Below are 19,125 nucleotides of genomic sequence, written 5' to 3' on the forward strand. Positions count from 1 at the left end.
TCTTCCCATTCCAACACCTCAATAGCTTTTATTCTCCCCCAATTTACATTTCCTATTATTGGTTAAATTAAATAATTAAATTATTGGGTTAAATTAAAAAACCAGGAACTCAACTCTCTCTCCCTGCATCACACCCACCAAGCCCTTGTGAGGAGAGAACACCTGCAAGACAAGAAAAAGAGCAGTAGGATGAGACTACTCCTGCAAGAGGCTTTACCGGCTTTGAGGGTTTCGGTCCTTTCGGAAATGACAGAGACTGTGTGTGTGATCTGATTCCGCAGCTTCTTCAGAAACGTCTGGTTGTGGGCAGCCAGGTCAGAGAAGGACTTCAGCTGGGACACGTACTGCTCGGCGGGGTGAGACGCAATCTTCTCCAGCTGGGTGTCGCTGGCCCCCTCTACGCCAATGGTGAAGACGGTCACCCCCTGGCGCCGGAGGTTCACAGCGGCCTTGGTCACGTTGTCCTGGGATGGGCTGTGGGTCACGAGCACGGCAATCTGCGGCACCCCCTGGTTCTTCCGACTGCCGTGCTGCACGCTGAAGACTTCCTTCCTGATCTTTCTCAGGGCGGCTCCAGTGTAGGCCTTCCCGGCCTGGGGAGCAAGGCTCTGGATGTCCTGCAGAACCTCCGACTTGTTTACACCCCTGCTCAGGGTGCTAATCACCTTCGTCTCATTGGCATAGGCCACGAGGCCAACCCTCATGCAGTTTTCCTTGATGTCCAGAGCAGATATGCTTTCTTCCAGGAATTCTTTAAGATAGTCAAAGTCCTCCCAGCTGCTGTTGGTGGACATATCCAACAGGAACACAACGTCAGCCACAGAAGGGCCTTGGCAAACTGCAGGCAAGGAATGAATAGGCAGAGTTTTAATTCAGCATCTCTGTTTGGCATTAAAGACACATGGAATTATGAGCAATTATAAATAGGATACACATAGAATAACCAAGCAATTAGAGCTCAGTTATGCACTTAAAGAAGGAAGGAGGTATCCAAACTGATGATGCAGCTGAGATCAAGGGGTCCTGGGCACAAGAACTGGATCTTAGCTCACCTCCCAGCTTCAGTTTCTACGTCTGTAACATACAGGTAACAAGAATATTGATCTCATAGAGTTGTTGCATGGATTAAATGAGATCATGTCAAGCTTAGCATGGGGACTGGCACATAAAAAGTCACTCTGTTAACAGAAGCTGCTATTGTATTAAAATCCACTACTAAAACCAGCAGTTATAGTCCAAACATTCTTAATGGATGGAAATGTAATAGCAGTTGATGTTCTAATATTTTATCTGGGGAAAATGCTAGTAGTAAGATTCCATATTTTCTTAGATTACTACAAGAAAGCATATATTGTCAATATACGTCACTTCACTCTGACAACCAGACATAATGTGAGTTTAATATGTCACTTGTCTGGACTTGTACACTTAGAGTAAAGTTTTGTTTTTTTGTTTTTTTTTGTTTTTACCAGCTCTCCCCTGTCCCTATCTTGAGTGATGTTCATGAACACTTGGCCATCCTTGCTAATAGACTAGTACAGGGGGACCGACCAAGAGAGCAGGTTGGAGTTGGAGCAGAGCACGGGAACGCTGATTTAGAACAGAGCTGCAGGAAGGAGCAAGTATGGGGCTGAACCCACACAGGAGTAGCTCTAACTCCAGACCACAGCCTGGCCCAGGGCCAGGTCATATCTCCTCCAAGAGCGCCTGCAGCTTCCTCTCTGTGGAACAGAGGTTTTGGACTCCCTGAAGTTGTTTCAAGCTGTAACCATCTGGGATGACTTTACATGGCTTCAGGAATTAAGGATTTCTTTAGGAGCAAGTTGTCCTCTTAAATGAACCAGAAGTGAAGCTACATAGCAGCTGAAGCCCAGGGAGAAAGCTCAGACAGCTGGGTGGCAGGGAGGAGGCAGCCTATAAACAGTAGGCAGTGAGATAAGTGAAAAATGGAAAACCAAGGCTTCCCAAGTTTACTGGCTTAAAAAGGCCACAATCGTGGAGCATGCAGAAATTAACACCTGAAAATGCAGCTCAGCTTTTGGGGAAAGAGATGCTCACAGAGTCTGCATTCTTTCCTCATGTTGATTTTCTGAAAGTATTTTATCATCATTGTCCCTACACAGGCACCCTGACCCACCTTCCACAAGGACGTCATTGACTGCCCCGTCCTTGTATTGAGCTGCATCCTTGAGAATCTGCGTCATGTTTTGGGAGAACATGCTGAGGTCCCTGACTGTCCGGAGGCTGTAGTGGAACTGGCCTGTGGCCATGGACTTCAGGGTCTTCTCAGACGCGTCCTGCATCCCCACCGAGACGATCCTCACCCCATCTTTGCGCAGCGCTTCAGCGGCCTCTTCCACAGCATCTTCGGACTCAGCGGAAGCCAGGACCACGAGGATCCGGGGAAACTGTTTCCTGTCCCTCCCGCTTGAGAAGTAGGCCCTGTGCACCTCCTGGAGAGCGTTCCCAATCCGCAGGGAGCCCCCCAGGAACCCGAAGTTCTTCTTGATGTGATTCAACATGGGGCCCCTGCTCTTGAAGGCGCTGAGCTGGAACTCTCCGTGGAACCCGTCGCTGTACTGGGCCAGGCCCACATGGTACTTGTCAGCCTCTATGGGGAGGCTGCCGATCACCTTGTTGATGAACATCTTCACAAACGGGAAGGACTTAATTCCCAGGTGGTCAGAGCCGTCGACTAGAAACACCACATCAGCATACTCCGGACCTACAAACCCACAGACAAACACAATGAAAGCAAACTTCAAACATTTACTGCCAAGTTTAATGCCAACCATATGGGAAAAACTTACTTCCCTTTTTACTTGCATTTGTAATATCTTTCCAATGCACTTTAAATAATACATATTCTCTCAAGAGAAGTATTTGTTTCTTAGGCTAATTCTTTTATAAGCCTTCTCATTTGAACTTATGAAATTAAGCAACATTTTTGCAAGGAATTAAGTAGAAATAGCTACATATAAAGAAGTAAAATATCATGTGGATATTTACATGGATAGTTCAGTGGATAATTTCCCTTTGTGTCCTTTTCTTCTTTCAGAATTTGACCTCAGTTTATAGCAACAAAATAAGCAGTTTTATTGAGAATGAATTAAATTTGTTGAATAGAGAAAACTGAAAAAATAGCCTTTCATTTTGACTTTTTTTTAAACAATACAAGTGACCTAATTAACTTATAAACATATTGGTTTTGTATTCGAAGTGTCAAACTGATGAGTTTTAAAAAATCCTAAAAATCATAAATAAGAGATGTATTAATCTATCTTAAAGTTATTTATGATTTTTTTGATGAGTCAAGAGTGGGCATTATAATTGGTAAATTTGTTCTCACATATGAAAAGTGTGACAGAAATCAGTATACCTTAAGATAGGAAAGAGATTATAGTTTAAGTTTCTATTGATAATGTAGTTTTTACATAGGGATGAATACTTTGCTGAGCTTTTAAGGCTTCATTCAATGCCAGATTGAATGTTAGGTATGTGAAATTATATTTGTATGTGATAGAGAAGCATTTGGTTCAAGCACAAAATATAACTTGCTGGTGGTTTGTCTGCTAGCTTGAATTCAGAGTTCTCATGACTGTAATATAAGATCCATTTCTTGTCCAGGGAAGGGAGGGACATACCTCTGTGTGTCTGGATGTTTTATGTTTAAGAAAACACAGTGAAACTGAACAAGCAACCTGAGTCCTGACTTTGTTATCAGCTAATTCTCCCAGCTCTAACAAGCCATTTGACATACTTGGGCCTCAATTTTCTCATAATTAAAATGGGTAGATTCGACTAGAAAATATCTTAGGTCTCTCTTTACTCTGATATTCTGATTATCTGAAATAGTTACTATATAAATTCTGATCAAATGAAAGGAACTTCAATTTTTTCCTGTCGACAACTACTAGGAAAACAGTCTTGGTACCCCTGCATGTTACTTCATTCTCTTTAGAGAAGTCCAATCAAGGCATAATGGATACCAATCGTCCTTTCTTTTCTTCTAAGCAACCTGATTTTAGCTAGTTTGAGATTCCTTTGATGATCATATATCCAGCAGCATCTCCGGGAAAACACTAAGTGAGGGGGAGCCAACGAGAGAAGGCTGGGACCCATCCGAGGACTGTCAGGTGAGGACTGCCTAGGGTGGCTCAACTTTCTATTCATAGACAAATCCCCACATCTGTGTGGAGGAAAGAAATGTAGCCACCAGCACAGGAGACATATTTAGGTTTTAACCAGGCCCATCACTCTATCTGAGCCATGGAACTGGAGAAAAAGCATCGCCTCTCTTTGAAAAGCTTAATATCAGGCCCAGTGAGACATCAAAGGAATATGTTTTCAGGGCAAAGAATTTACCTCTCCATAAAACTTGCTTCCAAGGTCAGAGTCCTTGGGAAAAAAAAAAAAAACAAACAAAACTGTAAAACCAATCTAGGAGAACCTGGACATGAAGTGACTGATTTTTTAGGAGGTGGTAAGGGCCGTGAAGGCTTGACCAGTATTTTGACTTCAAGTCCATTGGACATAGACTGCTGACAGACAGGACAGTTCTGAAGTTCCCTCTTCAGGGTAAAAGCACCTGCTTTACAGTCAGCAGACACACAGTTTAAACTAGAGCCAAATCTGGATGTTTGACCAAGACAAATATTTTGGAACAAACAAAGTAGGAAGAGACATTTCAAATTTTCCAGGCCTGAACTTAATGTGAAGAGAGAAGGTTGCACATGAAAATGCAACCTCCCAGAAGACCTAGAAGAAGCTGAAACTGAGGACAAGAAAACAGCTGTCATATCTTTCTATCGTGAAGAGGGAATAAACCCCAGAAACAAATGATTTCCAAAGGAACATGGGGTGACATCAAAGAAATTGAGCTACCACTCCCCCCCACCCTCACCATCATCACAGTCAAAACAAAACAAAACTCTTATATTTTAAGCAAGTCAGACTCGTATATTATCTATTTTCCATAATGAGAATTAAGGAAATGAATTCCTTTCATTATTTTCCTTACCAGAACGTTGGTTGACAGAAACATGGGAACAAATTATTATAAGGAACAAAATGAGCAGCATTTTCATATTTTAACCTGAAAAATCACCAACCGGAAATCTGAAAAGGCAAAAACATAAACATCTAAAATTCTTGTGGATATTACTTAGAAATCAAGACTCACACACATATGAGCACACAAAATTACATGATAAATTCGGTACAACAGAAGACAAGGAATTTCTGAGGTTCCCTGATTATTTGATCTGTGCTTTGTGGAAAAATGAACCGCCAACATTTACAACATTTACAGAATCATAAAAAAGTTTCTTCCGGTCCCCAGACCCTGTAGAAACATGAGATTTTGGATAGCCAATGGAAGTAGCCAGATGCATTCTAGTTCCACCAATATTATGTGTTCCTAGTAATTATTTTCCCAAGTTTTATCCTCTGTCCACTCATTGCACAATTTAGAGTTCACAGTTGGGACACAGTCTAAGACCTGACTTGTAATTTTTCCATCATGAACATGTAGGTATGTTTCATATTTGAGAAGTATTTATAGATGTGGTCAAAATTTTCTTTACTCCTTTTCTTACATAATTAGCAAGTAACCATTTCCCTTTATTCTTAGATTTGAGAGGAGACATAAAGAAATAAGTAGTGATCCTCCATATCCCATATGATGTCTTGCTCCGCAGAATGACACAATTTGTACCATTTTGCTTCCAACTACTTATAACCATATGAATCAAGGGCTTTTTGAATCTAATTTGGCCTAAAATATTTTCAGCCACCTTGAATTTTCATTTCATTGGATAAAATAGGATACTGAAGATACTGACAATAAATCTGATAATTAAGCAGGCTGGGCTCATTCATCCACTCACTCACCCACTGAATGAAAAATGAATTGATCCATGATAATAAACTAGCACTTCTCTTTTCTGCTTAATTCTTACCCAAACATGTGTTTGATACGTGTGGCTATGGCTATCTCATTCCTTTGTCAGGCAGTCTCCTATTGTGTAATATTTTACCCTTTCAGAAAATGGACCTTTGCCACAAAAAATTCCATTACCATTTCCTCACCTACTCCATCGTCCCTCTGACATTCTGGAATTTGGGATTCTGTTCTTTCCTTCATAGGAACTTTGGATGATATAAACTTTTCAGGCTGAGTCAGTTTAAACTGACTGTTTAAAGTCAGTTTAAAGTCAGATAAACTGACTTTAGAGTCAGTTTATCCATTCTGTTTCAGAGGAAATCAGGAAGCTGGAAGGGGCCCTTAAGAGGTTATATTCAGACCATCTTTTCATTAAGAGAAAGTTTAGCCCAAACGTGGATTGCCCAAAGTGAAAATTAAGTCATATTCTCTGTACAAATTCTCTGGTTGGCCTTGACAATGTGCCATGCCCTGTCCCAGCAGCTTTATACATGTTCTCCTAGCAAACCTATAAGCAGGTCATCTTATTGTCCCTATTTTGCAGATAAGGAAGCAGATTCATAAAGGGGAATGTGATTCAAGATAACATGGATGAAACGGGCCCTAGTTAAGACTAAAACCCAAATCACTCTGATTTGAAATCTGGACTGCAGCACTCAGTTCCTCTGCATCCCAAACTAATATTGTTTTTCTAAAATTTATCTTATTGAAGAATAGCTGATTTATAATATTGTGTCAATTTCTGATACACAGCAAAATGATTCAGTTATATATAAATATATTCTTGTCCTTTTTCCATTATGGTTTATTGATTCATAATGCTGTAGAGTAGGGCCTTGTTGCTTATTCATTCTATATACAATACCAAAAAATATTATTAACACAAAAAGTGTCTCCAAGTTTTTGGTTCTATGTCTGTTTTTTCCTAAGTATTAAGGGATAGATACTGGTATTTGTTTTCATACTTTTTTATTTTTGCTTTTCAAATCAGAGCTTTATGTTGTTCACTTCTCATCTGTTTACATTATGAACTTTATAAACGAGTGCTATCTTTAGGAGCTATGAGAGATAAGAGAAGAAGCTTTAGGTTGCTCAATAGGGTAAATAACAAAGATGGAAGAAAATAGTACCGAATGCAAGTTTAGACCTGGATAGAAAAGTGAGGGTCAGTTAGGAAGGACACAACAGCATGCAGCATCTGGACATTTCCCCACGCAGGTGGTCAATACTGTCATCGTCCAGTCACTAAGTCGTGTCTGACTCTGCGGCCCCATGGACCATAGCACATCAGGCTTCCCTGTCCTTCACTGTCTCCCAGAGTTTGCTCAAACTCATGTCCATTGACTTGGTGATGCCATCCAACCATCTCATCCTCTGTCACCCTCTTCTCCTCTTGCCTTCAATCTTTCCCAGCATCAGAGTCTTTTCCAATGAGTCAACTCTTCACATCAAGTGGCCAAAATATTGGAACTACAGCTTCAGCAGCAGTCTTACCAAATGAATATTCGGGGTAGATTTCCTTTAGGATTGACTGGTTTGATTCAACCAGCCCAGCATTTCATATGATGTACTCTGCATGTAAGTTAAATAAACATGATTACAATAAACAGCCTTGATGTACTCCTTTCCCAATTTGGAACCAGTCCATTCATTGTTCCATGTCTGGTTCTAGCTGTTGCTTCTTGACCTGCATACAGGTTTCTCAGAAGACTGATATTCTTTAAGAATTTTCCACAGTTTGTTGTGATCCACACAGTCAAAGACTTTAGCATAGTCAGTGAAGCAGAAGTAGATGTTTTCCCCGGAACTCCAGTGCTTTCCCTACAACATCGACAGATGTTGGCAATTTGATCTCTGTTTCCTCTGCCTTTTTAAAATTCATGTTATACATCTGGAAGTTCTCAGTTCTTGTACTGTTGAAACCTAGCTTGAAGGATTTTGAGCATTACCCTGCTAGCATATAAAATAAGCGCAACCGAATGGTAGTTAAAACATTCTTTGGCATTGCCTCTCTTTGGGATTGGAATGAAAACTGACCTTTTCCAGTCCTGTGGCCACTGCTGAGTTTTCCAAATTTGCTGGCATATTTAGTACAACACTTTCACAGCATCATCTTTTAGGATTTGAAATAGCTCAGCTGGAATTCCATCACCTCCCCTAGCTTTGTTCATAGTGATGCCTCCTAAGGCCCACTTGACTTCACATTTCAGGATGTCTGGCTCTAGGTGAGTAATCACACCAACATGGTCATCCAGGTCATTAAGACCTTTTTTTGCATAGTTTTTCCGTGTATTCTTGCCACCTCTGCTTAATATCTTCTGCTTCTGTTAGAATCTTCTGTAATATCTTCTCCTTCTTGGTCCTGTCCTTTATTATGTCTGTCTTTGCATGAAATGTTTTCTTGGTATCTCTGATTTTCTTGAAGAGATCTATAGTCTTTCCTATTCTTTTGTTTTCCTCTATTTCTTTGCATCATTCTCTTAAGAAAGCACTCTTATCTCTCCCTGATATTCTCTGTAACTCTGCATTCAGTGGGTTTATCTTTCCCTTCCTCCTTCACCTCTTGCTTCTCTCCTTTTTTTAGCTTTTGTAAGCCCTCATCAGACAGCTACTTTGTTTTCTTGCATTTCTTTTTCTTGGGGATGGTTTTGGTCACCACCTCCTATACAGTGTCATGAACCTAGGTCCATAGTTCTCCAGGCACTCTATCATATCTAACCCCTTGAATCTCTTCGTCACCTCCACTGTATAATCATAAGGATTTGATTTAGGTCATACCTGAATGGCCTAGTGATTTTCCCTCCTTTCTTCAATTTAAGCCCAAATCTTGTAAAAAGGAGCTTAGGAGCTGAGCCACCCTCAGCTCCAGGTCTTGTTTTTGCTGACTGTATAGAGCTTCTCCATCTTCAGCTGCAAAGAATATGATCAATCTGATTTTGGTATTGACCATCTGGTGATGTCCATGTGTAGATTGTCCTTGTATTGTTGGAAGAGGGTGTTTGCTATGACCAGTACATTCTCTTAGCAAAGCTGTTAGCCTTTGCCCTGCTTCATTTTGTACTCCAAGGCCTAACTTGCTTGTTATTCTAGGTATTTTCTGACTTCCTATTTTTGCATTATAATCCCCTGCTATGAAAAGGACATCTCTCTTTTTTTGGTGTTAGTTCTAGAAGGTAGCTCTTCATAGAACCATTCAACTTCAGCTTCTCCCACATTAGTGGTTAAGGCGTAGACTTGGATTACTGTGATGCTGAGTGGTTTGCCTTGGAAATTAATTGAGATCATTATGCTGTTTTTGAGATTACACAGAAGTACTGCATTTCAGTCTTTTTGTTGACTATGAGGGCCACTCCATGTCTTGTAAGGGACACTTGCCCACAGTAGTCGATATGATGGCCGTATGAATTAAATTCGCCTATTCCTGTCCACTTTAGCTCACCAATTCCTAAGATGTCAATGTTCACTCTTGCCATCTCCTGAAAAGTTGAGTTCTTTCAGATAGCATCTTGTTAAACAATTTTTTGAAACTTTAAATGGAATGCAAAATCTAGCGTACTGTAAGGCTATATATACAATCTGGAAGCCAGTGGAAGGGGCTCTTGAGGTTTTATGTGCACTGCTCTGTGAATGAGAAAGCATACAAGGGGCCAGTACGGACAGCAGGAAGATGAAATCTCTAAGTCAATGCAGCGTAAGCCTGGGTCCATTTTTACCACATGGTGGGTTGCCTATAATCTACATGTTGTTTTTTTACCAGACATGGTCAGGATTTACATTCTTAAATGTTTAAAATATCTAATTATTTAAAACCAAAGTTGTTAATACTCAAAGAAATGAGGGGAGAATGAAGGAGATGGTATTTAGAGTAATAACATAAAACTTAAATTCATGGTGCACCCCATGTTAATATAGCAGTAGTCTGACCACTTCTTATTTTAGAAACACTCTCAAAGGTACAAATCTCTTTAATCAGAATTTTTAGTACTCCATTCATTCTGATTTGGGCAAACTGGGCTAATATACCTTTCCCAAAATTATACATTTTAAGAAAAACCTTAAAAGATTTGGATCTCAAAACCTTGAGCATAATACCCTCAAGGTCCATCCACGTGGTTGCAAATGGCAAGGTTCCATTCTTTTTTATGACTGACTAACATTTTGTTGTATATATGCATCTTGTTTTTCCATTATTATGTGTTTAAATTAAGATGGAGAAAACCAAATACTGTCTGATTTCACTTTTATGTGGAATCTAAACCATAAATGAACAAAACAAAATGGAAACAGACTCATAGTACAGAGAACAAACTTGTTATTGCTAGAGGGATGCTGGAATTGGGGAAGAAATGAAATAGATGAAGGAGAGTAAGAGATACAAACTTCTAGCTATAAAATAAATGTCACAAGGGTGTAATGTATACAGAATAGTCAACAACATTATAACTACTTTGGTGACAGACGGTAACTGGTCTTGCAGTGATGACCATTCATAATGTATAAAAGTTAAAAAATCACTCTGTGGTACGCCTTTAACTAACATAATGTATATGAATAATAGCTCATTTTATAAAAATAGAGTGAAAAAATCTGGATCTCTGTAAACTTTGTTTTGAGGAGGTAGAATGTTTCTAATTTAAACTACAGCTGCAAAAGCAATACAGTCACCCTATCTTTGGCTCCAGACCCAGAGTACTTAGAACTTGTGCAACACTTCTCCTGAGGCTATTAAGAACCAGGGGCTTCAGGGAGATCTCTGCCCCTATGAGCCAATTCATAATCTAATAGGATATGTCTTTGAAAAAATATTAAAAGTCAGTAAGGGATATAAAAAAGACTTCAGCAGAATTAAGATAAACGCCATTTCTTTCCTTTTAAGTGAGCATACAGGAAATATCATTTCTAAGTACCAATTTTACTTTTCTTCAGAAACAAGAAAACTGTCAGCTTTTGTATTATAAGAAACAACGCTGAACCTGTGTCACAAAATTCAAGACAAATGATTGTTTGCTTAGTAAATGCCTCACCTCCTCACTGTTTCCCTTCCTCCCTTCTTATAAGTCAAAAAGTAAAAAGAAAAATATTCAAAGTGAGAGTTGAGTTCATGTTGAAATGCTGTTGGGATAAATCCTTGGCAGACAGCAGCAACAAATAAACATTGAATCAACGATGGGGAGCAAAACAGAACACACGAGTGGGAGCCTGCGTGCCAAGTCAGTTTCACAGTTTTACTGTTCATGTCACACTTTCCCCCAAGTGCATTTTCTAGAAACACAGAAAGAGGCTATGCATGGAGGTCATATTTGAACAAGGTCATGCAGGTGCCCTTGACACTGTAAAATGCACACCCTTCTGTGTTGAGGGGCGCTCAGCTCATCAGAAAGAGCTCTGGCTATACAGTCTCATGACCTGCGTTCATGCAGTCTCTAAACTGTGTGACTTCAGATACACTTCACTTCACTACGCTTCTCATCTGAGGCACAATAGCTACATTCTCTCTAAATTCTAGCAGCTCCACACTGGGAACCATTCTGTGATCTAGTAAATAGTACTGGGGGGGGGGGGGGAAGCACAAATAATTAAGCTAAGAGCACACAAACATACTGAGTCGCCTCCTGAAACGATTCTGTGGAGGAAGCTGCCCCAGAGCCCCCGTAAGTTCTATGTGGAAGGGCTCACACTGGCCTGAGGAGGAGCCTGTCTAGACTACTGATCCTTTCCAGGTCTGAAGATGCTGGAGTCCTCCTAGATCCCATGACATAAACTCGAGGGGACTAAAATTCCAAGGAGGCAGATCCACCAGGAATGAAGTGTCCAACTTAGAAAAGTTACAGAATAAATCCAAAAGTACTCTAGAGAGACTAAAGTACTAAAACTTTGAGCAGAAATCAGCAAATTATGAAACAAACATAAAATACTTTCAGGGATTGCCTGTACAGTTTTTAATTGAAATTAATTAGTTAATTAATTATAATGTTTAAAGTTCCATTCAGGTTGGATGCATGAGACAAGTGCTCAGGGCTAGTGCACTGGGAAGACCCAGAGGGATGGGATGGGGAGGGAGGCGGGAGGGGGGATCGGGATGGGGAACACATGTAAATCCATGGCTGATTCATGTCAATGTATGGCAAAAACCACTACAATATTGTAAAGTAATTAGCCTCCAACTAATAAAAATAAATGAAAAAAAATATATATAAATTGAATTTATAAAGAAAATTAAGTTGAAATTAATTGAAAAGTAAAATAAAATTAATTGAAATGAATTGATTTTAATTTATTGATTAATTTTAAGTTTTAAAATTCAATGAAAAATATATAATGAAGATTAAATTTTGAAAACACCAACCTCAAAATAGACTGATCAAAGTGAAAATAAAGAGAGAAGGCATAAGTTGTTAATTATATAAATGAAAAAGAAGACATAACTGTAGTAAATAAGGCAAAGACTTTTAAAAAATTGAAGCAGTATTTTAAAATATTCACAGGAAGAAAATCCCAGGCCCAGATGGATTTATTGGCAAGTTCCACCAAACTTTCAAGAAACAGATCATCTGAAACTTTTACAAATTATTTCAGAGATTAGAAAAAGATGAATATTCATCCTTTCAGTTACATGGAACCAGTAAAATCTCAATATGCAAACCAGTTAAGTACTGTAAGAGAAAGGAAAATTAAAGATCCATTTTATTCATGAGTATAAATACAAAAAATCTTAAGTAAAACATTAGCAATTCAACTCCTTTAGTGTATAAAAAAGACAATACACTATTATCAAGTTGGGTTTATGTCAGGTATGCAAGTATTTTTAAAATTAGAAAATACATTTTTCCAAAGAAGAAATGAAGATGGCCAAGAAGTACTTGAAAAGATGCTCAACACTGCTAGTCATCAGGAAATGCAAATCAAAACCACAACAAGATCACCACTTCAACTTGTTTAGAAAAGGCCATCGTCAAAGAGAACACAAATAACAAATGTTGGTGAGGATGTGGAGAAAAGGGAACATTTGTACACTGTCGGTAGGGATATAAATTGATTCAGCCACTATTGAAAATAGTATGGAGGTTTCCCAAAGAATAAATACAAAGCTACCATATGACCCAGCAATTCCTTTCCTGGATATATAGTCAAAACAACAAAATGCTAACTCAAAAAGATACACACCCCTCAGTGTTCACAGAAGCATTATTTACAAGCCAAGACATGGAAGCAATCAAAATGCCCATCAACAGATGAACAGATAAAGAGGATGTGGTATATGTATTTATATGTATACATATAAGTATGTATGTACATATGTACATATATGTATATATGTACATATATGTATACACATATATACATACAATGGAATACTACTTAGCCATAAAAAGATTGAGATATTGCCATTGGCAGTAACATGAATGGACTTGCAGGGCATTAGACTAAGTAATGTAAGTCAGATAGAGAAAGACAAATATTGTATGATATCATTTGTGTGTAAAATCTAAAAAATGCAACAAACTAGTGAGTGTAACAAAAAAGATGTAGACTCCAAGAACAAACTACTGGTTACCACTTGGTGGGTGGGCAACATCGTGGGGAGAATGGGAGGCACAAATGTAAGGCTCAAAGGGAATATAGTCAATATTTTGTAATAACTGCAGATGAAAGTATATTTAGAATTGTATAAACATACAGTATTGAGGAAAAGTAGATTTAAAAAGTTTTTAAAAGACTGAATATGGTCTAAAAAGTTAGAAAATACCTAATTACCACATCAATACACTAAAGGAGATAAACTGTAAATACGAAAGAAAAACCACTTAATTCATAATTTTATAAAAACTTAGCAAACTAGGAGTAGAAGAAAACTTAACTTGATAAAGGATATATATTTAAAATCTGCAAGAGATAACCAACCTAATGGGAAAATATTAGAAATACTTTCTCTAAAATGAAGAAGCATAGAGGTGGTCCTCCTTTACTCTGAGGTTCTGGCAAAATTAAAGCCTGAAGGATGAAAAAAACAATAAGAACAAATAAAATTATCACTGTTTACAAGTGATATGACTGTCTACATCTCTAGACAAGTTATTAAAAATAACAAGTATTCAAGATGTCTTCACATAACATCAAGATATAAAAGTCAATTGCATTTCCATACAAATACAGTAAGCAACCAGAAAACTTAATAGTTCTTGTAGAAGAATCATGTTAACAAAGTATCAATGTCAAATACCCTCCTTCCCTCCAAAATTAAAATATGTAATATGTAAAGTGTTGATAACAAAGTTTACTGAACAACAATATTCCAAAGGAATGGAATAGACAGTTCAGAGATGACCAGTGGGGTGGGAGGGAATGCTAATTTACATGGAAATAGGTGAAACTGGATCTCTCTTTCACACCATATACAAAAGTCAACTACAGAGGGATAAAGCTCTTAAATGTTAAGAACAAAACTTTAAAATATTAGGTAAAAACTAGTATTTTGTATTAATTTAGGTGGATATATTCTGAACCTTGCTTTGCTATCGTTCAGTCACTAAGTTGTATCCAACTCTTTGTGACCCCATGAATGGCAGCAGACCAGGTTTCCTTGTCCTTCACCGTGAGTTTGCTCAAACTCATGTCCATTGAATCCATGATGTCATCCAACTGTCTCATCCTCTGTCGTCCCCTTCTCCTGCCTTCAGTCTTTCTCAGCATCAGGGTCTTTTCCAATGAATCAGTTCTTCACATCAGGTGGACAAATTATTGGAGCTTCAGCTTCAACATCAGTCCTTCCAATGAGTATTTAAGGTTGATTTCCTATAGGATTGACTGGTTTGATCTCCTTGCAGTCCAAGGGACTCTCTAGAGTCTTCTATAACACCATACTTCAAAAGCATCAATTCTTTGGTGCTCGGCCTTCTTTATTGTCCAACTCTCACATCCATACATGACTACTGGAAAACCATAGCTTTGACTAGTGATGTTTCTGCTTTTTAGCTGTCTGGTTTTGTCATAGCTTTTCTTCCAAGGAGCTAGTGTCTTTTAATTTCATGGCTGCAGTCACTGTCTACAGTGATTTTGGAGCCCAAGAAAATAAAATCTATCACTGTTTCCCCATCTACTTGCCATGAAGTGATGGGAACACATGCCATGGTCTTGGTTTTTTGAATGTTGAGTTTTAAGCCAGATTTCACTCTCCTCCTTTACTTTCATCAAGAAGCTCTTTAGTTCCTCTTCACTTTCTGCCATAAGGGTGGTATCATCTGCATATCTGAGATTGTTGAACTTTCTCCCAGAAATCTTGATTCCAGCTTGTGATTCATCCAGCTTGGCACTTTGCATGATATACTCTGCTTATAAATTAAAAAACCAGGGTGACAATATATAGCCTTGATGTACTCCTTCCCAGATTTTGAACCAGTCCATTGTTCCATGTCTGGTTCTAATGGCTGCTTTTTGACCTGCATACCAGTTTCTCAGGAGGTAGATAAAGTGGTTTGGTATTCCTATTTTTTTTAATTTTCCACAGTTTTCTGTGACCCACATGGTCAAAGACTTTAGTGTAGTCAATGAAGCAGAAGTAGATGTTTTTCTGGATTTCCCTTGCTTTTTCTATTATCCAACTGATGTTGGCAATTTGATCTCTGGTTCCTCTGCCCTTTCTAAATCCATATGGAAGTTCTCAATTCACGTACTGTTGAAGCCTGCCTTGAAGGTTTTTGAGCATGACCTTGCTAGCATGTGAAATGAGCATGATTGTACAGTAGTTTGAACATTCTTTGGCACTGCTCTCTTTGGGACTGGCAATCTTACTTAAGGAAACATTTCTTAAACAAGACCCAGAAAATACCCCCAAAACTGATACATTTTAGTATATTAGAATGAGTGCTTCTGACCACAGATATCTGAAAGAAAATGGAAAGAGAGGTTACATATTGGAAAAAGATATCCACAATACTGATAAAGAATTGGTAGTATCTTTCCATCTGTTTATGTCTTCTTTGATTTCTTTCATCAGCATCTTATAGTTTTTGGAGTACAGGTCTTTTGCCTCCTTAGGTAGCTTTATTCCTAAGTATTTTATTTTTTGATGTGATGGTAAATGGAATTGCTTCTTGAAGTTTCTTTTTCTGATCTTTCATTGTTAGTGTACAGAAATGCAACAGATTACTGTGAATTAATTTTGTAACCTGCAACTGTACCAAGTTCATTGATGAGTTCTTGTAGTTTTCTGGTACCGTCCTTAGGATCTTCTATGTATAGTATCATATCATCTGCAAACAGTGACAGTTTATCTTCTTTTCCAGTTTGCACTCCCTTTACTTCTTTTTCTTCTCTGATTGCTGTAGCTAGGACTTCCAAAACTATGTTGAATAAAAGTGGTGAGAGTGGACATCTTTGTCTTGCTCTTGATTTCAGAGGGAATGCTTTCAGCTTTTCATTATTGAGTATAGGTTTATCATATATGGCCTTTGTTATGTTGAGCTATGTACCCTCTATGCCCACTTTCTGAAGAGTTTTTATTGTAAATAGGTGCTGAATTTTGTCAAAAGCTTTTCCTGCATTTATTGAGATGGTCATATGTTTTTTATTGTTCAATTTGTTGATGTGGTGTATCACATTGATTGATTTGCAGATGTTGAAAAATCCTTGCATCTCTGGGATGTTCCCACTTGATCATGATGTAAAATCTTTGCAATGTATTGTTGGATTCAGATTGCTAGTATTTTGCTGAGGATTTCTGCATCTATGTTCATCAGTGATATTGACCTGCAATTTTATTTTTTGTGGTATCTTTTTTGTCTGCTTTTGATATCAGGGTGATGCTGGCCTTGTTAAATGAGTTTGGAAGTTTTCCTTCCTCTGCAACATTTTGGAACAATTTCAGAAGGATCGGTGTTAGCTTGTCTCTAAATGTTTGATAAAATTTGCCTGTTAAGCTGTAAGATCCTGAACTTTTGTTTGTTGGGAGGATTTTAATCACAGTTTCAATTTCAGTGCTTGTGACTGTTCTGTTAATATATTCTATTTCTTTCTGCCTCAGTCTAAGGAGACTGTACCTTTCTAAGAATTTGTCCATTTCTTCCAAGTTGTCAATTTTATTAGACATAAACAGATGGAAAGATGTACTATGTTTAAGGATTGGAGGAATAAATATTGTCAAAATGATTATACTACTGAAGGCAATCTACAGATTTGATGCAATCCATAGCAAATTACCAACGACCTTTTTCACAGAACTAATAAAAAAAAAAATCTCAAAATTTGTATGGAGACACAAAAGACCCCAAATAGCCAAAGCAATCTTGAAATAGAAAAATGGAGCTGGAGAAATCAGGCTTCTTGACTTCAGACTATACTACAAAGCTTCAGTCATCAAAACAGTATGATACTGGCATAAAAATAGAAATACAGATGAATGGAACAGGATAGAAAACTCAGAATTAAGCCCATGCACCCATGGTCAATTAATCAATGACAAAGAAGCAAGACTACACAATCTTGGAAAGACAGTTTCCTCAATAAACAGTGCTGGGAAAACTGGACAGCCAAATGTGAAAAAATGAACTTAGATTACTCTTTAACTCCATACACAAAAATAAGCTCAAAAGGGGTCAAAGACCTAAATGTGAGACTGGACACTATACAACTCCTAGAGGAAAGCATAGGCAGAACACTCTCTGACAAAAATCACAACCACATTTTTTTTTTTGATCCATCTCCTAGAATAATGGGGGAAAAAAACAAAAATAAAGGGGAACTACTTAAACTCAAAAGGTTTTTCACAGCAAAGGAAACTATAAACAAAGCAAAAAAAAAAAAAACAACCCTCAGATAAGGAGAAAATATTTTCAAATAAAGTGACAGATAAGGGATTTGTCTCCAAAATTTACAAACAGCTTATGACGCTTAACAGCATCAAAACAAATAACCCACTTAAAAATAGGTAGAAGACCTGAATAGAAGTTTCTGTAAAGAGGACATGCAGATGGCCAATAGGCACATGAAAAGATGCTCAATATCTCTAGTTATTAAAGATATGCAAATCAAAATTACGATGAGATATCACCTCACACTGGTCAGAATGGCTATCATAAAAAATCCACAAACAATAAATGCTAAAAAGAGTGTGGAGAGAAGGGAGCCCTCCTAACACTTGGTGGGAATGTAAATTGGTACTACTGAGAACAATATAGAAGTTCCTTAGAAAAATAAAAATAGAGCTACCATATGAGCCTGCAGTTTAACTCTTGGGCATATATCTGGAGAAAAACATGATCCAAAAGAATACACACATCCCAGTGATCATTGCAGCACTGTTTACAATAGCCAAGACATGGAAGCAACCTCAATGTCCAGCGACAGGGGAATGGATAAAGAAGATTTGGTACATATGTACAATGGAATATTACTCAACCATCGAAAAGAATGAAATAATGCCACTTGCAGCAACATGGATAGACTTAGAGAGTGCCATACTGACTGAAGTAAGTCAGATAGAGAAGGAGAAATATCATATGACATTCCTTACAGGTGGAACTTAAAAAGAAATGATACAAAAGAACTTATTTACAAAAAGAAAGAGACTCATGGACTTAGAAAACAAACTTAGGGTTGCCAGAGGGAAAGATAGTTAGGGACTTTGGGAAGGTCATGTGCACACTGCAATATTTAAAATGGACAACCAACAAGGACTTACAGTGTAGCACAAGGAACCCTGCTCAGTGTTATGTGGTAGCCTGGATGGGAGCAGGATTTGGGGGAGAATGGATACATCTATGTGTATGGCTGAGTCCCTTTGCTGTTCACCAGAACCTACCACAACATTGTTAATCAACTATATCCCCAATACAAAATAAAAAGTTTAAAGTTTGTAAAAAAAATTGGTATCAAAAATATATAACACTCCTAGAATTTCCATGAATTGGGCAAAAAACATAAACTGAAAACATAGACCTGCCTGAAGAACATATAGGCACTAACCATATGAAGAAATATTCAAATTCATTTATGCTCAGGGAAATATGAATCAGGATCACACTGAGATGTCATCTTACAATCAGCAAAAATTTTAAAACCTCACAAAATCAAGTACCAAAGAGGACATAGATGAGCAAGACCTCACATACATTGTTGCTGCACGTGCAAATTGGCACAACCACTTCGGAAAACAGTTTGCCATTATCTTATAAAAGTGAACATTC

General features: G+C 38.0%; 1 protein-coding gene across 1 annotated transcript in view; it reads right to left on the bottom strand.

The window, feature by feature from the left end:
* LOC136173611 (collagen alpha-6(VI) chain-like) overlaps positions 1–19,125 on the bottom strand; it is a 147,204-nt gene that overhangs the window by 102,136 nt on the left and 25,943 nt on the right. Inside the window, exons 2-4 of the mRNA XM_065943303.1 lie at positions 5,021–5,118; positions 2,138–2,725; positions 218–838 (exon numbers count right to left, since the gene is read on the bottom strand). Coding sequence (XP_065799375.1) covers positions 218–838; positions 2,138–2,725; positions 5,021–5,087 — 1,276 coding nt within the window. The 5' untranslated portion in view covers positions 5,088–5,118. The remainder of the gene's footprint in view (positions 1–217; positions 839–2,137; positions 2,726–5,020; positions 5,119–19,125) is intronic.

Source organism: Muntiacus reevesi, chromosome 8 (genome assembly GCF_963930625.1).
Source record: "Muntiacus reevesi chromosome 8, mMunRee1.1, whole genome shotgun sequence".
NCBI classification, from domain to species: domain Eukaryota; kingdom Metazoa; phylum Chordata; class Mammalia; order Artiodactyla; family Cervidae; genus Muntiacus; species Muntiacus reevesi.